The sequence below is a fragment of the Oryctolagus cuniculus genome, chromosome 17 (genome assembly GCF_051225735.1).
Source record: "Oryctolagus cuniculus isolate XC-2025 breed Fujian yellow rabbit chromosome 17, ASM5122573v1, whole genome shotgun sequence".
In the NCBI taxonomy this organism is placed as follows: Eukaryota; Metazoa; Chordata; class Mammalia; order Lagomorpha; family Leporidae; genus Oryctolagus; species Oryctolagus cuniculus.
The window spans coordinates 63,404,068-63,430,261 of NC_142883.1; the positions used below are offsets into that span (position 1 = coordinate 63,404,068).

Below are 26,194 nucleotides of genomic sequence, written 5' to 3' on the forward strand. Positions count from 1 at the left end.
ACATGCTAGTACAGGAAGCTCATAGAACCCCCAGTAACCATGACCAAAAGAGATCCTCATCACGACACGTTGTAATCAAACTCACCACAGTGAAACATAAAGAAAAGATTCTAAAATGTGCAAGAGAGAAACGTCAGATTACTCTCAGAGGATCTCTAATTAGTTCACACTGTTAATGTGTGATACAACTATTTAGGAACTTTACAAGAAATTTTCTGTGCAGTTCTTTGTTCCCTGGTGAACAAGAGCTGAAGGAGGGCAACTTGACCTTTTTGTGCATTGTACCTTTTTTAAAAGATTTATTTGTTTATTTGAAAGTCAGAGTTACACACAGAGAGAAGGAGAATCAGAGAGAGAGAGAGAGAGAGAGAGACCTTCCATCCGATGGTTCACTCCCCAGTTGGCTGCAATGGCAGGAGCTGTGCAGATCTGAAACCAGGAGCCAGGAGCTTCTTCCGGGTCTCCCACGCAGGTGCAGGGGCCCAAGGACTTGGGCCATCTTCTACTGCTTTCTCAGGCCATAGCAGAGAGCTGGATGGGAAGTAGAGCAGCCGGGACTAGAACCGGCACCCATATGAGATGCCGGCACCACAGGCAGAGGATTAACCTAGTGAGCCACGGCGCCGGCCCCTAGAACAATATTTCTCACACTTTGACTCTGATTTGGCTTGTGCTGCCACATTTTACTCCCACAAGTGTTATCAAAAAGGCAGTGGAGTAGGATTCAATAGACCGCCATTTATCAAGTGAGGGAATGGGGCCAGAAATGGAAGCGATCTTCAGTGCGGAATCCATGTGATCCTCAAAGCATAATGGTTCACGGTAAAGAGCGTCTGTAGAGTCCTCCACCTAGAGCTGTTGAGACAGTTCCTGCTCAGTCTCTGCACTGCCCATGCACAACCCTAGTGAAGAAGTGAATGCTCTGCAATGGGAGGAAGAGGTGGGAGAGTAGAGTGGCCTCGCAGTGTGACTTCACTGGAGACACATGCAAGGCCCCTACGTCAGCTACAGAAGGGCTGCCCCATGAAAAGGAAAGGCTGAGCCATTTGGTACAAGGCCATGGGTGCTGCTAAGGAAGAGGGAAGCAGTGGAGAACGACAAACTTGGCCAAATTGTCTGCGCTGCTTAATGTTCTACCATCATTCTTCACAGCTTGGGGAAAGGGTGCCAAGGGGAGATGCAGAGGCCAAGGAGCCTTCTTGCACAAGGCTCCCTCGTGATCTCACAGAACAAAGAACAAAGAACAAAACAGATGATGGTCAAAGTCCAGTCTGAGAAACCCTGCTTCACCAAGCACGTGATACATTTTTCATCTAGCATCCTTAGTGACTATTAAAGAATTTTATGAGTTGAACAAGTTCATGATGCTAAAAATACCTGCGAGAACACACTTGAACGGGGGAGATCACAGGCAAGACAATACATGGTTCTTGAACTCACCACTGACCCTGACCTTGATCACAGAAGAATCAGATGTTTCATTCTTTTCCCATATAGCAGCATGTCTGGTTTTCTGGCACCTGTGTATAATATGGTTCTGTTTCAAAACTGAAATATAATCCACTTATCATAAAATGCATACAATCCAGTGGTGTCTAGTATAGTCATTCACAAGGCTCTATAATCATCTCCATTATCTGATTCTGTCACAGAGAGAAGTCATGTGGGGTTCTTGTCTTCATGCAAGAAAGAATTCAGGTGTGAGACAGAGAGCAAAGTAGCAAGGTTTCACTGGGGACAGGGCATCCGTCAGGATGGAAGGGACAGAGAGAGTTTGCCCAGTCACTCGGACTGGGGGAGAGCAAGGTGACATGTTTGAATGGAGAAAATACACTTGGCAGGCCAGGCGGGCAGCTCAGGGGAGAGCAGAGAGCTGAACGTGCAGTCTTTGTCTAGACTGGGGTTTATAAGGGAAAAGGGGTCCAGGTTTTTCCTTCCCCTCCTTCTCCTCCTCCTCTAGGACAAGTCAGATGCAAAAGGCCACAATACTGTGTGGTGCATTTGTATAAAATGTTCAGAATTATACAAATGCATAACACAGTATTGTGGCCTTTTGCATCTGACTTCTTGCCCATAGCCTGCTGGTTTCAAGGTTCACCCATGTTGTAACAGGTACCAGTGCTTTAATGCCTTCCTAATGCTGATAAGGCTCCATGGTGTAGACAGACCACAATACCAATTCACATACTCATCCTTTAAGAGCCACCTGGGTTATTTCCACTTTGGGGCTGCTATGAATAATGCTGTTGTGAACATTCAGGAACAAGTTTTTGTGCAACCATGTTTGTTTTTTAATTCCTGAACCTATAAGTAGGAATGATACTGCTGGGTCTTATGTTAAGGCATGTTTAACATACATGAGGAACCACCAATCTCTTTTCCACATTGGCTACACCATTTTACCTTCCCACCTGCCATGTAGGAGAGTTCCCATTCTATCTATCTATGTCAACAACTGTCAGTGTATGTCTTTTTTTATTATGACCATCCTATTAAGTGGCTAAAGTAGCATCTAATTGTGGTTTTCATTCACATTTCCCTAATGACTTCAGATGTTGTGCATCATTTTATGACTGCTGGCCATTTATATATCTTCATTTCATGAATGTTTATTCCCTTCTCCTTGAAGTCTGAGAATTCTTTAAATACTCTGGGCATTCTAAGAACTAGACCTTTATCAGATACAAGACTTGCAAATACTGTGAGTTGTCTTAGCTTTTTTAAAAAAATTATTTACCTATTTTATTTTAAAGGGATACAGAGACAGAAGACAGAGATAATTCTTCCATTTGCTGGTTCAATCGCCAAAGTCCCGCAACAACTAGGGTGGGTCAGGCCTAACCCAGGGGCCCAGAACTCAATCTGAGACTCCCATAAGAGTGGCAAGGACCCAATACCTGACCATCACCTGCTGCCTCCCAGGGTACACACTAGCAGGAAGCTAGATTGGAAGCAGGGTAGCCAGGAATCAAATACGGTACTCTGATCTAAGATTCAGACTTTCCAAGTATCAACTCAACTGCTATGCCACACACCTGTCCCACCTTCTTGACAGTCTCCTTGGATGCACCAGTGTTTTTAATTTTCAAAACATATAGTCTATATAACCCTCTATATGTGAGGGTTCATTTTGGGGGTGTCAAGTCGGTTCCATTGATTCCAATGATTGTCAATCATTACTCCAGTACCATACTGAGATTACCATAGGTTTGAACTGGGTTTTGTTGTGGAGTTTTTGCTTGCAACAGACTGAAAGTAGAGCAGGAAGGGAAGTTCAATCCAGGCCTCCCACATGGGTGTCAGGAACCAATTACTTGAGCTATCACTGCTGCCTCCCACTGTCTGCATTACCAGGAAGTAGAACTCAGGAGCTGAAGCCAGACATCAAATCTAGGCACTTGGATATGGGATGCAGACATTTTAACCAGCATCTTAACTGTCAGGCCAAATGCCTGCCTCTGGGTTTTGAAATTGGGAAGTTTGAGTCCTCCCGATTTTTTCCTTTTTTAAGTATTGTTTTAGCTATTCTGGATCCCTTGAATTGTCATATGACCTTATGCCAATTTCTGGCAAGAAGCCAGCTTGGATTTTGCTAGGAATTGTGCTAAAATCATGGATAAATTTGGAGAACAGTCACATCTTCACTGTACTTTCTGATTCATAAACACAGAATGTCTTTCCATTTTCTTAGATCTTCTTTAAAATTACTCAAAAATATGTTGTAGCTTCAGAGTACAGGCCTTTTCATTCTGATTAGATGTATTCCTAAGTATTTTTCTTTGGTGTGATTGTTTATGGAATTGTTACCTTAATGTCATTTTCAGATTATTAATTGCTAGTCTGAAAATACAGCAAATTTTGGCAGACTGATCTGTGTCCCACAAACTACTGAACTTTTTCTCTAGTAGATTTTTTTGTGCATGGATTCTTTCTCATTCTCTACAGGTAAGATAATCATCTCATCTCCAAAAAGAGAATGTTTTCTTTCATTCATTCCAAAATATATGTTTTTCTCACCTAATTTCCCTAGCTAGAACCTTCAGAACAACATCGAATAAAAGTGGTAAGAGAAAGCACCCTTGCTTTGTTCTTGATCTTAGGATGAAAGCTTTCAATCCATCATAATTCAGCACGAAGTTAGCCAGGGGATCTTCACTGTTGTCCTCTATTAGGTTATTGAGTTGCCTTCTATCCAAGTTCCATGTTTTTATACTGAAAGGTTATTCTAGCTTTTAAATACTTTTAGAACTGTATGTATTGAGATGATCACGTATCTTTTCTTTCATTCTATTAACACAGCACATTACAGTGATTTACTTTGATATGTTTAATCAACTTTTCATTCCTGGGATAAATCCAAGTTGGTTAAGATATGGAATCCTTTTCATATATTCTGTTGGATTATACTTGCTAGTATTTGCTGAGCATTTTTCAATCTATATCATTAGGTACCAGTTTATAATTTTTCTTGTGATATTTTTGTCTGACTTTGGTATCAGCATAAAACTAACCTCATACAATGCTAGGAAATGTTCTGCCCTATATTTTAGAAGACTTAATGAATTATTGACGTTAATTATTTTAGATTTGCAATGAAGTTATGTGTCCTTGAGCTTTTCTTTGTAGAAGTTCTAATTACTAACTCAATCTCTTTTCTTTAAAAGAAAGTTTATCTATTTATTTGAAAGGCAGAAAGAATCAGAATGAATGAATGAGTGAATATCTTCTATTTGCTAGTTTACTCACCACAAACCTGAGGCTGGGCAAGACTGAAGCCAAGAGCCAGGAACTCCATCTGGGTCTTCCACATGGGTGGCCAAGAATCTGAACCCTCATCTGCTGCCTCCCAGGGAGCACATTAGCATGAAGTTGTATCAGAAGCGGACGTGGGGCTTGATCCCAGCCAATCCAGTAAGGGGTGTGGGCATTCTTAGTGGCAGCCTAACCTACCACACCACATCTGCCCCCTCAGTCTCTTCACCTGATATAGGTCTATTCAGATTTGTTAATTTGAAGTCAGGTTCAGCAGTTTGTATCCATCTAAGAACGTGTCCATTCCATCCATGTTTCCTAATTCACTGGCATATAGTCCTCAGTTTTCCTTTTTATACTTCTGATGTCTATAAGGTCAACAGTAATGTCCCCTTTCATTCCTGATTTTTTTTTTCTTGACAGGCAGAGTGGACAGAGAGAGAGACAGAGAGAAAGGTCTTCCTTTGCTGTTGGTTCACCCTCCAATGGCCGCCGCAGCCAGCACGCTACAGCTGGCACATTGCGCTGATCCAAAGCCAGGAGCCAGGTGCTTCTCCTGATCTCCCATGTGGGTGCAGGGCCCAAGCACTTGGGCCATCCTCCACTGCACTCCCTGGCCACAGCAGAGAGCTGGCCTGGAAGAGGGGCAACTGGGACAGAATCCGGCGCCTGGACCGGGACTAGAACCCGGTGTGCCGGCGCCGCAAGGCAGAAGTTTAGCCTAGTGAGCCGCGGCGCCGGCCCCTGATTTTAAATAATTTTATTGGTCAGTCGAACTTAAGTGTGTTGATCTTTTCAATGAACCAATTTTTATTATATTGAGTTTTCTCTATTGTTTTTCTATATTTCTGCTCTGAACTTTGTTTCATTCCTTTTTTTTTTCATAGTTGATTTGGGAGGAAGTTTAGGTACAGATATGAGACTTCTAAACATTTATATTTACATATATAAACTTCCCTCTGAGCACTGCTCCAGCTCATCATGTAGTATTGATATCTTCTGTGTGCATTTTCATTCCTACCAAAATAGTTTCTGGTTTCCTTTGTGATTTCTTCTTTGAACCACTGGTTATTCATGGGTGCTTATTTCCACTTATATGTGAATTTCCCAGATGTTTTTCTGCTTTGATTTCTAATTTCATTCTACTTTAGTTGAAAACATACTCTGTGTGATTTCAGTCCTTTTAAATGTATTGATAGGTCTTGTGATGTAACATATGATCTTCCTAGAGAATGTTCTATTTACACTAGAAAAGAATACATCTTTAGCATTTTTATGTCGACATTGCTGGGAATTGCTCTGTAGATGTCTGGTACATCTAGATGGTTTATATTCATTCAAGTTTTCTTTTTTTAAATATTTTATTTATTTATTTGAGAGAGCATTACAGAGAGAGGGAGAGACAGAGAGAAAGGTCTTCCACCCACTGGTTCACTACCCAAATGGCCACAACAGCCAGAGCTGAACCCATCCAAAGCCAGGAATCAGAAGCTTCCTCTAGGTCTTCCCATACGGGTATAGGGGCCTTGCTTTCCCAGGCCATAGCAGAGAGCTGGATGGGAAGAGGAATGGCTGGGACACAAACCAGCACCCATATGGGGTGCCAGTGCCACACCTCCCAGCCCACTCCCTAAATGCCTGTACTGGCCAGGGTTGGGTAAGGCAAAAGCCAGGAGCTGGCAACTCAGTCCATGTCTACCCAACATGGGCAACTGGAAGCCAACCACTTGAGCTACCACTTGCCGCCTCCCAAGGTCCACACTGGCAGGAAGCTGGAATTAGGAGCAAAACTCAGACTCCTTTGCAGACACTCTAATACAGGATGCAGACAACCCAAACAGTGGTTTAACCACTAGACCAAATGGCCATCCACTTTTTTTCTACAATATATTCAAGTTATTTCCTTAGTGGTTGTCCTAGAATTACAATTAACATCTTAGTTTATAACATTTTTCTTCAGATTACTATCAAAATAACTTAAATAGTATACAGAAACTTTGCTTCTCTATAGCTCCATTCTCCCCCTACCTTTATACTATTTTTTTATTTAATAAATGTAAATTTACAAAGTGCAACTTTTGCATTGTTGTGGCTTTCCCCCCCTAACCTCCCTCCCACCCGCAGCCATCCCATCTCCCACTCCCTCTCCCATCCCACTCTTCATCACGTTTCATTTTCAATTATCTTTATATACAGAAGATCAACTTAGTATATACTAAGCAAAGATTTCAACAGACTGCACCCACACAACCACACAAGATATAGAGTACTGTTCGACTAGTAGTTTTATCGTTAACTCTCATAGTAAAACACATTAAGGACAGAGATCCTGCATGGGGAGCATGCGCACAGTGACTCCCATTGTTGATTTAACAATTGACACTCTTATTTATGACGTCAGTAATCACCTGAGGCTCTTGCCATGAGCTGTCAAGGCTATGGAAGCCTCTTGAGATCACCAACTCTGAACTTAGTCAAGGCCATATCACAGTGGAGGTTCCTTCCTCCCTTCAGAGAAAGAAAGGTGACTCCTTCTTTGATGGCCCATTCTTTCTGCTGGGATCTTGTTCACTGAGATCGTTCATTCAGGTTGTTTTTGCTACAGTGTCTTGGCTTTCCATGCCTGTGAGACTCTCATGGGCCTTTTAGCCAGATCCGAATGCCCCAAGGGTTGATTCCGAGGCTGGAGTGCTGTTTAGGACATTTGCTATTCTATGAGTCTGCTGTGTGTCCTGCTTCCCCTGCCGGATCATTCTCTCCCTTTTAATTCTATCCTTCATTCTTTGCAGACACTGGTCTTTTTTGTGAAATCTCTTCGACACTTACCTTTTTGATCAATTATGTACTTAAACTTATCACTTTAACAAGTGAGATGCCATTGGTACATGCCTCCTTGATAAGATTGATTTGGAATCCCCTGGCACATTTCTAGCTCTACCATTGGAGGTAAGCCCGAGTGAGCATGTGCCGACCTGTACATCTCCTCCCTCTCTTATTCCCACTCTTATATTTAACAGAGATCATTTTTCTGTTAATTTTAAATGCCTAAGAATAATTGTGTATTAATTACAGAGTTCAACCATATCCTACTATTCTTACCCATCAGGGTGACAAAAAGTTTGAGAAAGTGGAATTAAAACATTAGATAATCCATGCATCTGATGAGTCTTCAAAAGTTTACAGAAATGTGTACTATGGAAAAACTATGCACTTCTTGGTTGACATTTCTTCCCTGCAGCACACTGAATGTGCCATCTCACTGCCTTGGGGCCTCTATTGTTTCTGATGATACATCAGCTATTAATCTTTTGACGATTCCTAGTATATGATGTTATTTTCTCTTGCTGCTTTCAAGATGTTCTGTGTTTGGCTTCTAATAGTTTGATTATGATACGCCTATATGTGAAACTCTTTCAGTTCATCCTACTTAAGAATTCCTTGAACTTCTTGCATGTATAGATCCATATGTTTTATTAGGTTTAGGAAGTTTGAGGCCACCATTTCTTCAAATATTCTTTCTCCTCTTTTCTCCTTCTGAAATTAGTAAGCTTGATGGTGTCCTACTCTCTAGGATTGCATCCATCTTTCTTCTTTCTTCCTTCTTTCTGTTCCTTCAACTCAACAATCTCAATTTATCATCAAATTCCTGATTCTTTCTTCTGCTTAGTCAGATCTGCCACTGACACTCACTAGTGAATTTTCCATATTAATTAATATGTTTTTCAACTCCTCAATTTCTATTTGGCTCCTTTTTATAATTTCTGTGTGTGTTTTTTTTTAATTTAAAAAGCATACAAAGATGGTGATCTTCCACCCACAGTTTTACTCCCCAACTATCTCTATCATGTGGGGCTGGGGCAGGCTGAAACAGGAAATGGGGAACTGAGTCCAGGTCTCCTCTGTGGGTGAAATTACCTGCTTCCTCCAATACTCTGCATTAGCAGGAAGCTGAAGTTGCGAGTGGAATCAGAACTTGAACCCAGGCACTCTGCTATGGGATGCAGATGTCCCAAGCAGCGTCTTGACTGCTGCACCAATCAGCTGTCCCTCTTTTTAAAGTAATTTCCATATTTAATATGGTCCATTTGATGAGGCATAGTTTTCATTAGTTCTTTACTAAACAAAACTAAATGGTTTCCTTTATACTTTCTTAAACAAGGGTGTCCTCACTCATCACTTCCATTTTAACATCTGTTTGAAAGGTAGTGACTGACAGAGAGGTCTTCCATCTGCTGGTTCATTCCCTAAATGCCTGCAAAAGCCAGAGCTGGGCCAGACCAAAGCCAAAAGCTTGGAAAACCATCTGGGTCTCCCACATGGCTGGCAGGGGCTCCCACACTTGAGGCAAAGCTGCTGTCTCCCAGCACGTGAAGCAGCAGGAGGCTGAAGTCAGAAGCCAGGTAGGATGTGGACATCCCAAGTGACAGCTGAACCCTCTGCACCACAACACCCACCTCTGAACTTATTATCAGTAACTGAATCAAGTCTTTGTCTAGCGAGTCCAATGTCTGGGCTCCTCAGGGATAGTTTTTTACTGAAACTGGAATTTCCTCTGAGTATGAGCCATATTTTGTTTCCTTCTCACTCTCATAAAAAAATGAACATTTTAAATAATACAGCAATTCCAAAAACTAGATTCCTGTCTCCAGTTTGGTGTTACTAATGCTTGTTGTAGCAGTTGCTGTTATCTAGCCACTTTTCTGAACCAATGCTATAAAGTTTGTATTACTTATGATGTGTGGCCATTGAAGTCTCCACTTGGTTAGCCTGGGGGTCAGGACTGAATAGAGAACTCCCTACAAGTCTGGAATCAACAATTCTCCCAGCTTTTGTCAAAGAGCTCCAAGTACATGTTGTACTGTGTCCTTTCTGTTCTTAGCCAGGCAGTCCAGGGCTGTCTTTTCTTTTACTTCCTGCATGCATAGAACCTCAGGATCAGCCAGTTATAAAGAAGTCAGGGCCTCTTCAGGTCTTTCCTGGCAAAGCTTATAGCCCTAGATATGTGTAAGGCCTTCCAAATTCACAGGAATACATTCCACCATCTTCCAGTGTCCTGAGGGTATATTGTGTGTTTCAAAGTTCTAATGAACATCTTATTCCTCAGCTTCCCATGTTAAGCTTTTTTGAATAGACTATCTTTTGGTCCCAACTGCTATCCAGTATCGCACACAGCTTCCATGGTGAAGCACTTGCCTGTAGTTATTTCCCAAAAACAGCCTCTGAGAGAGGCTTCATTCTGCATGTTTATCTCCATTCATTTCCATTCTCTCTGTCTCTGTTCTGTCTCTCTCTCTCTTTCTCTCCCTCCCTCCCTCCTTCTGTCCCTCTATCCCTCTCCCTCTCTCTGATACTGGGCATACAGGCTATTTTTTTTTTATTTTGGAGAGTTTGGAGGTTTTTTTTTTTTTTTTGCTCATTTTACACATACTTCTCTTTTCTCTCATTATAATTCCTGATTTGGTTCAAATGTAGACAAAATAAATTGGACAAAGTTCAAACATTATCCAACATTCACATGGTTACATATGACTTTGAGTATGCAAGTAATACATCTCATAATTTTAAAAAAATTGAGAAGCAACAAATTAAAAATAAAATTCACCCACAATCCAAAAACCTAAACCCAAATATTACTAAGACATCAGTCTATTCCTAAAGCAGATGTTTCTTTTTTAACCTTTATTTAATAAATATAAATTTCCAATGTACAACTTCTGGATTATAGTGGCTTTTTGCCCCCATAACTTCCTCCCACCCGCAACCATCCCATCTCCCATTCCCTTTCTCATCCCATTCTTCATCAAGATTCATTCTCAATTCTCTTTATATACAGAAGATCAACTTAGTATATACTAAGTAAAGATTTCAACAGTTTGCACCCACACAGAAACACAAAGTATAAAGTATTGTTTGAGTACTAGTTATACCATTAATTCACATAGTACCACACATTAAGGACAGAGATCCTACATGGGGAGTAAGTGCACAGTGACTCCTGTTGTTGATTTAACAATTGACACTCTTATTTATGTCAGTCATCACCCGAGGCTCTTGTCATAAGCTGCCAAGCCTATTTTTAAGGCTACCACTGAGCTTGCCAGGGAGGAACTGTCTAGGGCAAGTTAAATACACGAAACCCACACAAATCTCACTATTCTTAGAGAAAGTCAGCCAATTTTCTTGAGTAAATGCCCCACAGGTGGCTGCAAGCCTTTGGTTAAATTTCCAGAATTATCAAAAACTTGATTCTGACCACTTTTACCATTTTGTTGTTCCCTTTATGAAGGGATAAATTTTCAAATGTTCTCACTCCACTGTTTACATAGGTTTCCACTGATGTCACCTACAACATGCTTTTAAATCTCTAGTCTCAATGACTCTGAGCTAAATATCTAATTGTGGGATAAGATTAGGGAAAAGGAATAAAAAGAGAAACTAATTTTCATGAGCGCTATCCTGAGAAGGTTGATGAAATTTTCAAAGTACTTCTATATTTAGTCATCTCAAGCTTCAGATTAAAGTGACAAATATTTGGACCCTTTTCTGCACACATATTAGACACAGTCTGGGGCAGGACTGAGCTCCAGCTCCAGCTTTGCTTCTTACAAGTGCAGTGACCTACAACAAGTTACACAGCCTCTGTGACTCAGCACAATATATATCACAATAGGCTACTGGGGTACAATACCTATCACAGAGGTTACTGGGAACATCCAGTGTTGAATGCTGAACACAGATGCTTGGCAGCCCAATCAATATCATCTGTAAGAATTATTATTTTCACAGTCTGTAACAGTACAGTACGTTTTTGAGTAGAGTTAAACTAAAGGCAGTTTTTTTTACCTGTTTTTGTTTTTGTTTGCTTGCTTTAAAAACTTTAAAAATCTATTACAGCATTTAGGAATGAAATTTCCCACAACATGAATTTATTCACTGTATTGGTAGGGAAACAAAATGTGAATTCTTTACTCAACAAATATTTATTAACCATGCAGTAAATTTCAGGCACTATGCCACACACAGGCATAACAAAGACAATAACAATATCCCTGCCCTCAAGGAGCTACAGGCCAGGAGACTGACAGGCCAACAGGTGATGACAAGCAACGTAACAAAGACTGATGTGACGTGATGTGACGTGATGTGATGTGACGTGATGATGTGATGTGATGTGATGTGATGTGATGTGATGTGATGATGTGTGATGCGAAATGAGAACACCAGTGGAAGAACGTGACAAGAGTATGGCTTTGACGTGGGTTCTTTTTCCATCAACTAAATGAATTAAGTCATGGCTTGTTTAAAATTTCCAAAGATGAAAGGCAAGCACCTTGAATTATGGAGAACACAGGATTAGTGTTTCCTACACAAAAAAGGGCTTCCCTATCAGTGTGGTCACTTCTATACGTCTTTCTTTTTTAAGACACAGACAGCTCCCGCCCACTAGTTCACTTCCCAAATACCTGCAATGGCTCAGGCGAGGCTAGGCCAGGCCCAGGCTGAAGCTGGAAACCAGAAACCAGTCCACGTCTCCAAGTAGATAGCAGAGACTCAACCAATTGAGCCATCACCACTGCCTCCCAGGGTCTGCATTAGCAGGAAGTTGCAATTAGAAGCTGGAACTGGGAATCAAACCCAGGCATCTGATTTGAGACGTAGGTATCCCAATCTGGGTGTTAATTGCTAGGCAAAACACTGGCTCCACTTCTAAGGCTTTTCACCTAAAAAGTTCTTTTGCATACTTTGTGTTTATTATGCATTTTTTGTATCTTTTCTCTTTCTCTTCTCCATTCATCCTCTAAGAGACATAGATAGTTCCCAAAGAACAAGTGCTTTTTGAATCCTAAGGGTGATTTGTAAGTACACAGAAAGTAATTTTAAGCCTAAAATGTCTACACAAAAAAGAATATAATTTCTCATACAGTCTTGTGCTTACTGAAATGGCCGATACCTTTAATTCCATTGCCTTTTTCAGAAATCTCAATCGTAATCCTCTGACAAATGTTGAAGATTCGTATCTTTTTAAACTGCCAGCATTAAAATATCTGTAAGTATGAAAATAATCTTTTTTTATTTTCATCAAACATTAAGTATTTGAGATTGAGGCTAAAAAGTCATGATTTTAAATTAGGTTACTGAAAAAAGTTATTGACTGAGGCAAGAACTGAGAAAGAATTTATCATGGGAAAGACAGCTGGCAGGGCGAGACAGTGTTACATGCAAATACATGTTAGGAATACCATCTATCCCAAGCAAAGAGGTATAGATGTAAATTTTTTAAAGAAAAAAATAAGAATTAAAAGAGGTCAGTGTAGTATAAAATGAAAAATAAGACAATGGCAGAAAAAGGTGTAGGTTCTACTCTTCAATGCCAAGGTCATTAATCTGATGATGCAAATAGTAAAGTCATTTCAACCAGGGCTTTCTGGAACTGTCTCCATGACAAACTCTTGAGCTGTCTTGCTTTATAGAGAAGCCAAAACTGATGTAACCACATCTTCCTGAAACAACCTTTTTAAGGACAGATCTTTTTATTGAGGTCCATACCGTGAATGTTTGGGCTTTCTCCTTCAGAGACTTGGGAACAACACAAGTACCACTTACCACAGTTGAGAACATTCTCATGATGACCCTTCAACTGGAAAAACTGTAAGTTATCTTTTTCTTAGGTTTATTTCCATGTAAGTCTGTAGACGTGTTTTCTTAAGTCAGGCTTATGGAGGTATAATTTTTATGTATTTCAATTCACACTGTAAAGTTTGCTGAGTTTTGGCAAACACGTGGTTATGTAACCACCACCAAATTCCTGATGTAGAACATTTCTATCAACCCAAAAAGGTCCCTCATGGTCCTTTCCAGTCAATCGTCTCCTCCCATCCCCAGACCCAGGCCCTCAAACCACTCACCCTGTTTCTATTCTTGTAGTTTTTCCTTCCACAGTGTCTTATAAGCAAAATCATGTAGTAAGTGTAGCCTCTTGTGTCTGGCTCCTTTACTCAGCATAATCCTTTAGAGATTAAACTACTATTCATGTTGCTGCCTCTACCTATTGCTGAGTAATATTCCAATTGTGTAGTTACACCAGTTTATCCATTTCATCAGCTTATAGAACTGTGTTTTCCAACTTTTTGCAATTATAAATAAAGCTGCTAGCAGCACTCACATGCAGGTCTGTGTGTGAATATGTGTCTTCATTTCTTTGGTGTAAATATCTAGGGGTAGGACAGTTCATTACCTACTAAGTGTATATTTAACTGTTTAACACACAGCTAAACTGTTTGCCAAGTAGCTGCTGCAGTCTGCACTCTCACCAACAATGTTCGAGAGTGGCAGTTGCAACATGTGTTGTCCCAGTCCTCAGATTTCAACTTTAACAAAAATTTAGAAACTGGATGTGTGGCACAGCATTAAGATACCACTTGGGGGGCTGGCACCATGGCTCACTTGGCTAATCCTCCGCCTGTGGTACTGGCATCCCATATGGGTGCTGGGTTCTAGTCCCGGCTGCTCCTCTTCCAGTCCAGCTCTCTGCTGTGGCCCGCGAAGGCAGTGGAGGATGGCCCAAGTGCTTGGACCCTGCACCCGCATGGGAGACCAGGAGGAAGCACCTGGCTCCTGGCTTCAGTTCGGCGCAGCTCCGGCCATAGCGGCCATTTGGGGGGTGATTGGGAGGTGAGCCAACGGAAGGAAGACCTTTCTCTCTGTGTCTCTCACTGTCTAACTCTACCTGTCAAATAAATAAATAAATAAATAAGAAAGATACCACTTGGGATGCCTACATCCCGTATCAGAGTGCCAAGTTTGAGTCCCAGCTACTCTGCTTCCAGCTAATGTGCACCCTGGGAGGTAGCCAATGGTAACTCGAGTATTCTGGTCTCTGCCACCCATGTAGGAGACCCACACACTGAGACCTATATCCTTGGCATAGTCCTGGCCCAACCCTGGCTGTTATCAGCATTTGGGGAAGTGAACCAGCAGATGGAAGGTCAATCTTTCTCTCTCTCTCTCTTTCTCTCTCTCGTTCTTTCAAATAAGTTAAAAAATAAAACTTTTTTAATGTAGCTTTTCTGCTAGTAGATATATAGTGGAATCTCTATTTTTTTTTAGTATTTAAAAATAGTTACTTGAGAGTCAATCAGTTCTCTCACCAAATGCCCACCATGACCAGCACTGGGCTGAAGCTGGAGTTGAAGGCTGGGAATTCAACCAAGACCTCCCATGTAGGTGGCAGGAACCCCAATTTCTCAAGCCCAAGAAAGGCAGGAGAACTATATTAGCAGGAAGCTGGAATCAGGAACCAGAGAGAAGAATCAAATGCAAGTGCTCAAATGCGGGACTCAGTCATCCTAACGCTGGCACCTTGGGTACACTCACTGCAGTTTAAACTTGCACTACTCTAATGACTGACGATACTGTTGTGCAAGTATCTTTACCAAGTGTCTATTCAAATCTGTTCCCATGTAGTAATTTGATGTTAATCTTAGGGAGGTTTTTTTTTTTTTTTTTTTTTTTTTTTTTTTTTGACAGGCAGAGTGGACAGTGAGAGAGAGAGAAAGAGAGAAAGGTCTTCCTTTGCCGTTGGTTCACCCTCCAATGGCCGCCGAGGCTGGCGTGCTGCAGCCGGCGCACTGTGCTGATCCGAAGGCAGGAGCCAGGTGCTTCTCCTGGTCTCCCATGGGGTGCAGAGCCCAAGCACTTGGGACATCCTCCACTGCACACCCTGGCCACAGCAGAGAGCTGGCCTGGAAGAGGGGCAACCGGGACAGAATCTGGTGCCCCGACCGGGACTAGAACCCAGTGTGCCGGCGCCGCTAGGTGGAGGATTAGTCTATTGAGTCGCAGCGCTGGCCGTGAGTTATCCTTTCACTCTACTAAGTGTACCTTCTGAAGAGTAGAAGTTAATTTTTTAATGTTGCTGAGCCTATAGCAACTTTTTATCTTGTATGGTTTGTCCTTTTATTGTGCCTTTCCTAAAAAAATCATTCAAATAACCCATTGTCTAATCTAAAGTTACAGAGATTTTTTCCTGTTTTCTTGTAGAAACTGTAGAGTTACATTTAGGTCCATGATCCTTTCTAGTTAATTTTCATGCAGAGTTTGAAGTATCTCAAGTTTTGAAGTTTTAAAAAGGATTTCCTTAGAGCCCTATTCTGACATTTTACCATAAACTCACTGCAACTTCCATTGTGACCTCCCCCCTGCCAATTGGACAAGCTAAACAGAAACTATGATAAGGCTAGTTGAGCGGACTCCACAAGATAAGAATGGGGAAAGGCCTCTCACAGCATACCCTGCCCTAATCACTTCTGTCAGATCACCTCCTTGACTAACTTCCCACATCATCAAATCCATTGGTTTCTGCTCTAGCCTCCTCTTCCTCAACCTTGGGCAGCATCTGCCACAGTGGATCCTCCCAGGTCAGTGAGAGGCCTTCCTCTCCAAAGGGTCAAAGCTCTCATCATCAACAAGCTTTCTCAGTTAGCCAAGGCTGTGGTGTTCTAGCTGCTTTTTTCATACTTGACCATCAGTGGACAGGAAAAGTGCTAGCATTTTCTGGAGCCATGTGCAACCAAGGCTATAAAAACCTGAAAGCAATTGTTACACTGGAGTTCATTATTGGAAGTCCTCAGGAGTTTAGACAAAGCAGGCCAGCTCACTTGTGTCATGACTCATAAGTGATGGTCCTTAATGCATTCTTAAAGACTTACTTATTTATTTGAAAGGCAGAAATACAGAGAGAGAGAAAGATCTTCCATCTGCTGGTTCCTAGCTCAAAAGACCACAACAGCCTGGGCTTGGCCAGGCCAAAGTCAGGCGTCGGAGCTTATTCTGACTCATGTGGGAGCAGGAGCCCAAGCACTTGGGCCATCCTCTGCTGCTTTCCCAAGTGCATTAGCAGGGAGCTGGACCAGAAGCGGAGCAGCTGGGACTTGAACCAGTGCCTATAAGGGATGCTGACACTGCAGGTGAAGGCTTAACCTGCTACACCACAGCGCTGGCCCCTTTATAGCATATTAATGTGCAATGGTCTTATCTAGTAAGAATAAGCTATACCTCAGGTCATTAGCAATTTCAAAAGATTTTCCAATATTTTTTTAAGATTTTATTTATTTATTTGACAGATAGAGTTATAGACAGTGAGAGAGAGACACAGAGAAAAAAGCCTTCCGATGGTTCACTACCCAAATGGCCACAATGGCCGGAGCTGCACTGATCGAAGCCAGGAGCCAGGTGCTTCTTCCCAGTCTCCCATGCAGGTGCAGGGGCCCAAGGACTTGGGCCATCTTCCACTGCTTTCCCAGGCCACAGCAGAGAGCTGGATCAGAAGCAGAGCAGCTGGGACTAGAACCAGCGCCCATATGGGATGCTGGCACCACAGGTGAAGGATTAACCTACTGTGCCATGGTGCCGGCCCAGATTTGCCAATATTTTTAAAAATAATGATTTGGGGCCCAGCACTGGTGTTGTGGCATAAGGTTAAGTTGTCTGTGATGCTGGCATCCCATATGGGAGTGCCAGTTCAAGTCCCAGCTGCTCCACTTCCCATCCAGCTCCTTGCTAATGAACCTGGGGAAGCAGCACAGGATGACCAAAGTGCTTGCCCCCTGCCACCCAGGAGAGACCTGAATATAGTTCCTGGCTCCTGGATCCTGGCTCCTGACTTCAACCCAGCCCAGCCCCAGCTGCGGTGGCCATTTGGGGCATGAACCAGTGGCTGGAAGATTTATTCACATTGGCCTTAGAAAGATAAATTGAGGTACATGCTGTAAAACAACTGATTTGAATGCCTCAAAAATCCCAATGCCATGAAACACTGCAAAAAAGGAACAGTTCTAAACTGAAGAAAATTAAAGAGCCATGAAAATAAAATGCAATGCCTGATTTAAAAGTAGCCAAGACATGTTTGGGACAACTGAGAGCACCTGCATGTGGACCACAATAGACGGTGATGTTAATGTTAAAGCTGACTGGGTGATAACAGTGTTGTGGATATGCAGGAGAATGCCTTTGTTCTTAGGAGACGCAGACTTCAGGTTTAGCAAGAAAAGGTCATCGTATCTACAGCTCATTCTCAAATGGTTTGTCCAAGAAGTGCATAGAGACACACACGTGGAAAGTGAATGTGGCAAAATGTTAGCAACAGTTGAACCTAAGTGAAAGAACATGTAAACTCATGACACCAATCTTTCGGATATTTTTGTAGGCTTGAAAATTTTCAAAATACGAAGTTAGGGGTAGAAAGGACTTAACGAAAATTTCCTGTTAGAATTGAAGTCTAGTAAAACACTAGCTTAGCATTCTGAGTGCATTCTTTCTATATGAAGCTTTCTCTGGACCCAAAGAAGTAACATTAGTCATCTGTAACAACTCAACCATTGGTTATTCTATTGGTTAGAAAGAGCCTGGCCCACTAAGTGTATCCAGTGTTAATCTAAACTCTATACATTGTGCCCCCAACCCACAGCCTTCGTGTTTCCATGAAACACAGGTTCTGTTTGCCTAATAAAGTCATCCTTTTGCCTCAGAGAAGGCCCCCAAACAACCCAAGGTGGGAGAGCATCAGTACTGTGCAGGTAGTGGTTTGCAAGTGAATAACTAGAGTGGCTAACTTGTGTTGCACACTCACATGTGTCAGGCACATTTCAAGTGCTGATTCATTTGGTCCTCACATCTCATTAGAGGTAGGTGCTATCAGAATGAGGTGGCTGAGAAACAGAGTCTAAGCCATTTGCCCAAGATCATATTATTAGCAGAGCTAAGATGTGAACCTAATCTGGTGATGGAATTTGTACTCCTAATCACTACATTATACTGCTTAAGTATAATATTGAGGACTCACTCCTATTAAACAGGCTGTTTTTATCTCCCTGAAACAGCCTCCAATAATTCTTTTTTTTTTTTTTTTTTGGACAGGCAGAGTGGACATTGAGAGAGAGAGAAAGGTCTTCTTTTTGCCGTTGGTTCACCCTCCAATGGCCGCCACTCCCTGGCCACAGCAGAGAGCTGGCCTGCAAGAGGGGCAATTGGGACAGAATCCGACGCCCGGACTGGGACTAGAACCCGGTGTGCCGGCGCTGCTAGGTGGAGGATTAGCCTATTGAGCTGTGGCTCCGGCTCAATAATTCTTTTTTTTTTTTTTTTGACAGGCAGAGTGGACAGTGAGAGAGAGAGACAGAGAGAAAGGTCTTCCTTTGCCGTTGGTTCACAATCCAATGGCCGCCACAGCCGGCGTGCTGTGGCCTGCTCCGAAGGCAGGAGCCAGGTGCTTATCCTGGTCTCCTGTGGGGTGCAGGGCCCAAGGACTTGGGCCATCCTCCACTGCACTCCCTGACCATAGCAGAGAGCTGGCCTGGAAGAGGGGCAACCGGGACAGAATCCGGTGCCCTGACCAGGACTAGAACCCTGTGTGCCGGCGCCGCCAGGTGGAGGATTAGCCTAGTGAGCCGCGGCGCCGGCTCTGGCTCAATAATTCTTAATAAGATAACCAACTAGCTTTGTTAGCGTTTTTGCCAATTTTATTTTAAAAATACTCAAACCTACTAGGGACAGGCCTTGTGGCACAGCAAGGTAACTCACCACGTGTGATGCCGGCACTCCATATTGGAATGTCAGTTTGAATCCCAGCTACTCCACTCGGCTTTTGTGGCCATTTGGAGAGTGAAAAATAATAATAAATAATAACATAAATAAATAAATATTTTTAAAAATAATTCAATCCCCCAAGAAAAGTAAAGAATAGTACAAAAAGTACACCGAGAACCCAGGCACTGCCATACAGGATGTGGGTATCACAAGCAGCATACTTCTCATGTGGACTCAATCATTAGCCTTCCTTCCCTCCTCTGCTCCCTCACTCCCACCCCTCCCCCTTCCTCCTCCTCTCTCTTGCTTCCTCCCTTCCTTCTTTCCTCTGAGCAGTTTCATAGTAGTTCCAGAGATGAAGAAATAATAGACACAGTGGACCACCTATGTGGATAGATGTATATACCATAGGCCATGACCACAGCAAAATACCCGCCACCTCAACTTGTGCTTTTATCTTTTTATCATTCTTCCCTTCCATCCCTCCTTGCGCTCCCCAATCCAATTTCCATGTAACCTTGACCTTCTTACTGTTACTATGGGCTATTATGCATGTTCTACACGTTTATAGAAATGGAACCACAAACAGTATGCACTGTTTTCTAACCAGTTTTTGTCACTCAACATGATTAAGACACTCTTGTTGTTGTGTGTACCAAGAGTTAATTTCCTTTTATTGCTGAATAGCATTTCATTATATGAACCTACCATAGTTTATCTATTCACCTATTTGTGAACACTTAGGTTGTTCCAGTTTGGGGGTATTAGAAATGAAGCTGTTTGCACTTACCCCCCCTGTAGGAACTCTGTCCTTAATGAGCTGTACTATGAGAATTAACTGCAAAACTTGTTCTCAAACAGTACTTTTTATGTTGTGGGGTGGGGGGTTGGTGCAAAGTGTTGAAATCTTTACTTAGTATAGAGTTGCTCTTTTGTATATAAAGTCAATCAAAAGTGAATCTTAATGAAGAATGGGATGGGAGAGGGAGTAGGAGGTAGGATGGGAGTGGGGGTGGGAGGGCAGGTATGGAGGAAAAAACACTATATTCCTAAAGTTGTACCTATGAAATTGGCATTCATTACATAAAAGCTTTAAAAAATAAAACAAATAAAAATTAAACTGTTTACGATGGCAGGCATTTGGTGCAGCCGTTAAGCCACTACCTGGGATACTCCAATCCCACATCAGAATGCCTGGATCCAAGTCCCAGCTCTGCTCCACCCTAGCTTCCTGCTAACATGTACCCTGGAAGGCAGTGGGTGATGCCCCAAGGACTTGAGTTCTTGCTCCTCACATGGAAAACCAAACTAGTTTCTGAGCTCCTGGCTTTGGCCTGGCCCAGCCCTGCATGTCGCAGACATTTGGGGAGTAAACTACCTAATGAAAACATGTGGTCGGCACCGTGGCTCAATAGGCTAATCTTCCGCCTTGCGGCGCTGGCACACTGGGTTCTAGTCCCGGTCGGGGTGCCGGATTCTGTCCCGGTTGCCCCTCTTCCAGGCCAGCTCTCTGGTATGGCCCGGGAGTGCAGTGGAGGATGGCCCAAGTCCTTGGGCCCTGCACCCGCATGGGAGACCAGGAAAAGCACCTGGCTTCTGGCTTTGGATCAGCGCGATGCGCTGGCCACGGTGGCCATTGGAGGGTGAACCAATGGCAAAAGGAAGACCTTTCTCTCTGTCTCTGTCTCTCACTGTCCACTCTGCCTGTCAAAAAGAAAAAAAAAGAAAAGATGTGTTTGTGTGTGTTTCTCTCTCTTCCTTCCACAGAAACTTTCGAAATGATAAATTTGAAAAAAATATAATGAAAATAGACTGACAGTTTCTTAAAAACACACACCTACCATAAGTTGCAGTCTTTCCATTTCTGGGTATTTAGGGAAGCACCACCTGACACATCCCAGGGCACTCACTGGCAGGAAACAGGGATCAGAAATGGAGCCAGGCACTCCAGAAGGGGATGTGCTTGTCCCAAGCAGCATCTTCATGGCTGGGCTAAACACCTGCCTGGTCAAATTACTTTCACTCACCCATCAGTGAGCGAGTGTTCCTTTTTCTCCAGATCGTTTCCAACAATTACTGCAGTCAGTCATTTTTCTGGGACCAGAGTAGTTTCTAATAGTGAACACTTCCAACAGGGATGGAGAAGAGTACTCCAGAGGTTGGGGGAAGTCCTCCTGTGCACTCCCAACCCACAATGAGACTTGTGAACTGGAAGGAGACACCCCTGAGTCAAACGACAGATCCATGGTGCCCAATGCTCACCCTGTTGACTTTATTTTGGATACACCACACCCACTTCCATGCCTATGCCTCCTTGGGCCACCTCTCCCTCCTTCCTTTATTCTCATATTCAAGACCAACAATTGGCCACCAGGCTCCTACCCAAATGTCCTGGCCACATACCTCAAGAACTCCTTTGCTGGCACCTTGGCTCACCTGTTTGACCCACCCAAGGAACCCCTTTACAGGTAACTTAATTCTCTGTCTCTATTCATAGGATCTTACCCAGCCATATGGCCTGCTGCCTCTGCCAATTTAAACATACTATCGAGGTTGTCTGCAACACCGTCAAGCTTCACTGTGACAATGAATGCCTGCCAAATACGACACATTGCCGTGAGTCGGAACTTCCTGAGGATCTTTTTTTAATATTTATTTGTTTTAAATTTCTTATTTTAAAATTTTAGGGTCAAGTTTAAAGTAACAATGTAATTAATTGCTGAATTTTTATTCATTCATTCAGATTTAAACTCCCTAAATTGCTACACTGCTCCCTTGCTGAAAGTCAGGTTCGCAATCACCGCTATGTAATTTAATAACATAGTTACCGCTATGTAATTTACATATGCACAAAGGATCATGGAAAAGAGGTGGAAGGGGAAGGAAGCAATGTTGGGAACCACACACGTGGTGTTCTGTGCTCTTGGGTGCTTTGCTTTTCAATGATAACTCATTTGCACACAGTCTATAAACTGGTTTTCTATGTGTTGGGCCTCAAGGGCCCTCTGTCTTATAGAACAGGTCTACACTGCTCACCGCAGTTGTTTGTTTTTGCACTTGTATAAAAGAGTACAAGTGATGCTGTTTTATTTGGAGCCGGGGAGTTTCTGGTTCCATAACCAGAAATGGCTGCCTGGCTCCTCTGATGGAGTCGGAAGGCTCCTCCATGCACTTGTAGACTGTCCAACTCTGAACCTGCTCTGAGTCTCACGCTTTTCTATCCACAGAACACTCGGGTAATTTTAAGTATCCTTCTGTAGATGAGGGTTATTACCACTGATGTCGTGACTTCCAAAATGTGACCGCTTTCTTCCTTAGACAGCTTGAATTCGGATCTCAGTCAGGGATCTGAGGCATTAGCACAGTGATAACTGTATACCCATCTACACAGTGTTGCTCACCTTCCAGACCAGTTATATTATTCTACCAATTATATTATTCCCTTCATCTCAAGAGGTGAGAAGGACAAGCATTGTTAATCTCCCTTTACAAGGGTGGGAAAGAACACATTGAGGTGAGGAGCAAGGCCCCTTGGCTTGACCATCTCTGCCCTCGCTCCCCTTACATGCCTATCTTTTGCCATGGACACCTGTGATGGCAGCAAGAACATAGGGCCACAGGGAGGGAGGGAGGGAGGGAGGAAGCCTTGTGCTCCCTCAGCATGAGGCAGGACTGTGGAATGATGTGGCTGAGAAGCAGGGGCAGAGCCACAGAAGGGGCAGCTGGGTGGGGCCATTTGTCCTCCAGCCTTATTCTAAGCCTGGAGTGGTTGGTCATTGGAAACCAATGAAATAATACTGATCATAGTTACTGCTTTTTAACACTGCGAACTCTTCTGAATGCCACTCTCAAAAATATCTTTTTCTCCTTTGTTGTTGCCATTTCATAGGTTTGAGTTTGGTTTTACTTTTCTCTCTAAAGTCTCAATGGTACCCCAAATATTGGATTTGACTCCTAATTTAATTGATCAGAGTGTAGGGCTGTGGACTGACATAAAGCTGTCCCATCAGTCTTCTGTGCCAAAAAGCAGTCTCTTCTTTTTTTGACAGTTGAAGAAGCATCTATAGGGAACCCAAAGGGGGCATTCATGAAGATATTGCAAGCCCGGAAGAACAACACCAGCAAGCAGCTGACTATTGAGCCAGGGAACCCAGTATCAGAGAGAAACAGTGTGGACTTCCCAGGCCGCATGAGTGAACAGCGGGACCTCAACGATGAAAGTGATGTTATTAGTGCACTGAATTATATATTGCCTTATTTCTCAGAGGAAAATCTACAAAATGTAGAATCAACATTATTACCATTCATTACACTGCTTTTTTCAAATGTGCAAGATAGAGATAAGTCCCTGAGCTACGTGAAAACCCACATAAGAAGGCCCTCTCATCCTTACAGAAATAAGTTGAGAAAGCTCTATTTTCTGGAGAATTTGTTACATGAAGTAATTCAAGAAAAAAATCGATAAGGTTAAGAAGGAAGAAAAGGCCATGCTTATGCAGCCTATCCTGTTAGGTCATCAATTTAACCCTCAAATCCTCCAAAAGAAATCAGAAACTGCCCCGTCACAGAAGAACAGCCTGGCAACCATGCCAAGTGTGGGGTACAGGCTGCAGAGAGTGAAAAAAGTCATCAAGGGGCCAAAGGGCTTACGGGAAAGGCACCTCCAGGAGATGAGGAAGAGCCTCGGGAGGAGACGGGGCACCTGGCCCTTTGCGGAGAGCATTGGGGGAAGAAGGCTTGGGAGAGCAGGCTCCAGGGAGCTGAAGGAGCTTCAAGTGGCTCAGAGGCCCAGGCAGGTGGCCGGAAACTCCTTGCACACGGAGCCCTTGCTCACAAAGGAACGTGAGGCTGCAGCCTCCTCTTTCCTGAAGAAACACATCCTGGGCAGGCCTTCTACCTCCCCTGCAAAATCTCTCTCTGAGATCAACAACAAAGGAGGACTTAACCTACACCATTTTTGTCTTAGAAGATGCCAATGCTAGAGCCAAAAATAAGGCGGCAGGGAAACCAATCTGGCATTCCAGACAGAATTACCGCTTTCATAAAACTTGCTCTCACCTGGTCCTCCGAACCCCCAAGGCCAAACTGAGTCGAAAGTTCAGAAGGAAAAATTCCCTCAACAGGCTGACGGCTGGGAAGAGGCCTCCGTTCCCTGCACTGCGGAGTCTCATAAACTCCCCCTCCGGAGAGGCTTTCTCATCCCCCAGAGGCCTGCATTCTCAGGGGAGTCCTCCTCTGAGAGAACCTTCTATAGAAGACACTAGGGAGGAAAACCATTCTGGAGGGCGTGTTTTCGAAGAAAATGTTTTGACAGAAAACACCACTGCACATGAAGAAACGCTCCCTGGCGACAAAATGCACACAGATCCTTCAGCTACAGATTCTGCTGGGACCGAGTTCGACCTAATGCCGACTGTGGACCAAACCAAGGAAACACAGTGGGAATACCCCAGCGAGGGCACTGAAGCCCCCACCACGCCCGCAGGCTTCACCTACCCTGTGATGCTGTCCCAGGGAGAACAGTTTGAAATTCAGCTGAATCAGCAGCTACAGTCCCTCATCCCCAACACGGACATGAAAAAGCTCATTTCTCACGTCATCCGCACTCTGAAAATGGACTGCTCTGAGGCCCAGGTGCAACTGCCCTGTGCCAAGCTCATCTCCAAAACAGGCATCCTGATGAAGCTCCTCAGTGAGCAGCAGGAAGAAAAGATAGCCAAGGAAGAATGGGACACAGAGCAGTGGAGGACCGAGACCTATATCAATGAGAGTACAGAAGCCCCGAGTGGACAGAAAGAGCAGGAGTCGAGTAAGGTGAGGACAGGAGACCTGCACTTTCCCATCACTTAGGAGACCCCACGCGGGAAGACCAGGGGCTCCCAGTCCAGATCCCTTGGCTCTCTGAGCCCTGGTCTTCCCACTCCTTGAATGTCCCACCTGAATCGCCTGACTCGCTCACACCCATGGCAGACCCTGGCGGCTTTGATGACCTGGGGTCTTCTGCTCCCTCCCGGGTGCTGACCTCGCCTCAAGAGTCCACTGTGAGTTTGCTTCCTTTTTCTGGAACTGCCCCCAGAGCCAGAACAGCTTGCTGTTCCGTACCAGTATTTCAATAGGTTTCCTCGACAACAGAGGCTACCAGAGGCAATTCCCGTGCTAGACGGGGATCAGGATCAGCCTCCGGCTCTGCCTCCTCGACTGGAAGGAAATGCTCACCAGTCATTGGAAGCACTCGTTCTGCCTCTAGACAGTCAGAGTTCACAAGGAAACAAGTTGATTGTTTCACCCCTGACCCTGATCCCCAAGAAAGATCTAGCTCGGCGTCGATGGCTTCCTAAGGTTGGTGTTGGAACTCCAGACAAAGCGGCCAAGCTTCAGGGTCAAAATCAAGTTTTGCCGGCTGACTATGGGGTCTATCCTGGTGGTTTTCCTACAGAATCCCAGGAGAACCCAGGAGAACCTGCACAGCCCTCTGAGCAGGCTGAACCATCTCAATTCCTGATGGAAGGCCAGACTCAAAATCCAGAGACTCAGGAGCCCATCCAATCCTCCTCTGCACAGCAAGAAGAACAAGTTCCGCCTCCACAGCCCGTTGAACCAGATGAACTTTCTTCACCCCAGCAAGAGGGCCCAGGTGCAGACCTGCAGCAGCCCGAGGAAGAAGCATCTCCGTTGCAGCAGGAGGCCCCCGCTCAGAATCCATTTGCTACTGCAGAAGTAGTAGGTCAGGCATCAGTGAATCACAATCTTAACACTCCATCCTCACCTCAGATTGTAGCTCTCCAAGCAAACTTCCCCAGCGTCACACTGAAACCTGCAGACACGGAGCTGACAGAAGCCTCAGGGGCAGGTGAGGAAG

General features: G+C 43.7%; 1 protein-coding gene across 1 annotated transcript in view; it reads left to right on the top strand.

Moving 5' to 3' along the window:
- The window catches only part of LOC138846258 (leucine-rich repeat-containing protein 37A2), a 38,681-nt gene extending 13,496 nt beyond the window's left edge, over positions 1 to 25,185 (top strand). The window contains 6 exon segments of the mRNA XM_089317147.1: positions 12,728 to 12,799; positions 13,327 to 13,401; positions 21,833 to 21,951; positions 23,385 to 23,662; positions 23,907 to 24,268; positions 24,270 to 25,185. Of these exon segments, the coding sequence (XP_089173273.1) occupies positions 12,728 to 12,799; positions 13,327 to 13,401; positions 21,833 to 21,951; positions 23,385 to 23,662; positions 23,907 to 24,268; positions 24,270 to 25,185 (1,822 nt within the window).
- Positions 25,186 to 26,194: the final 1,009 nt, after the last annotated feature.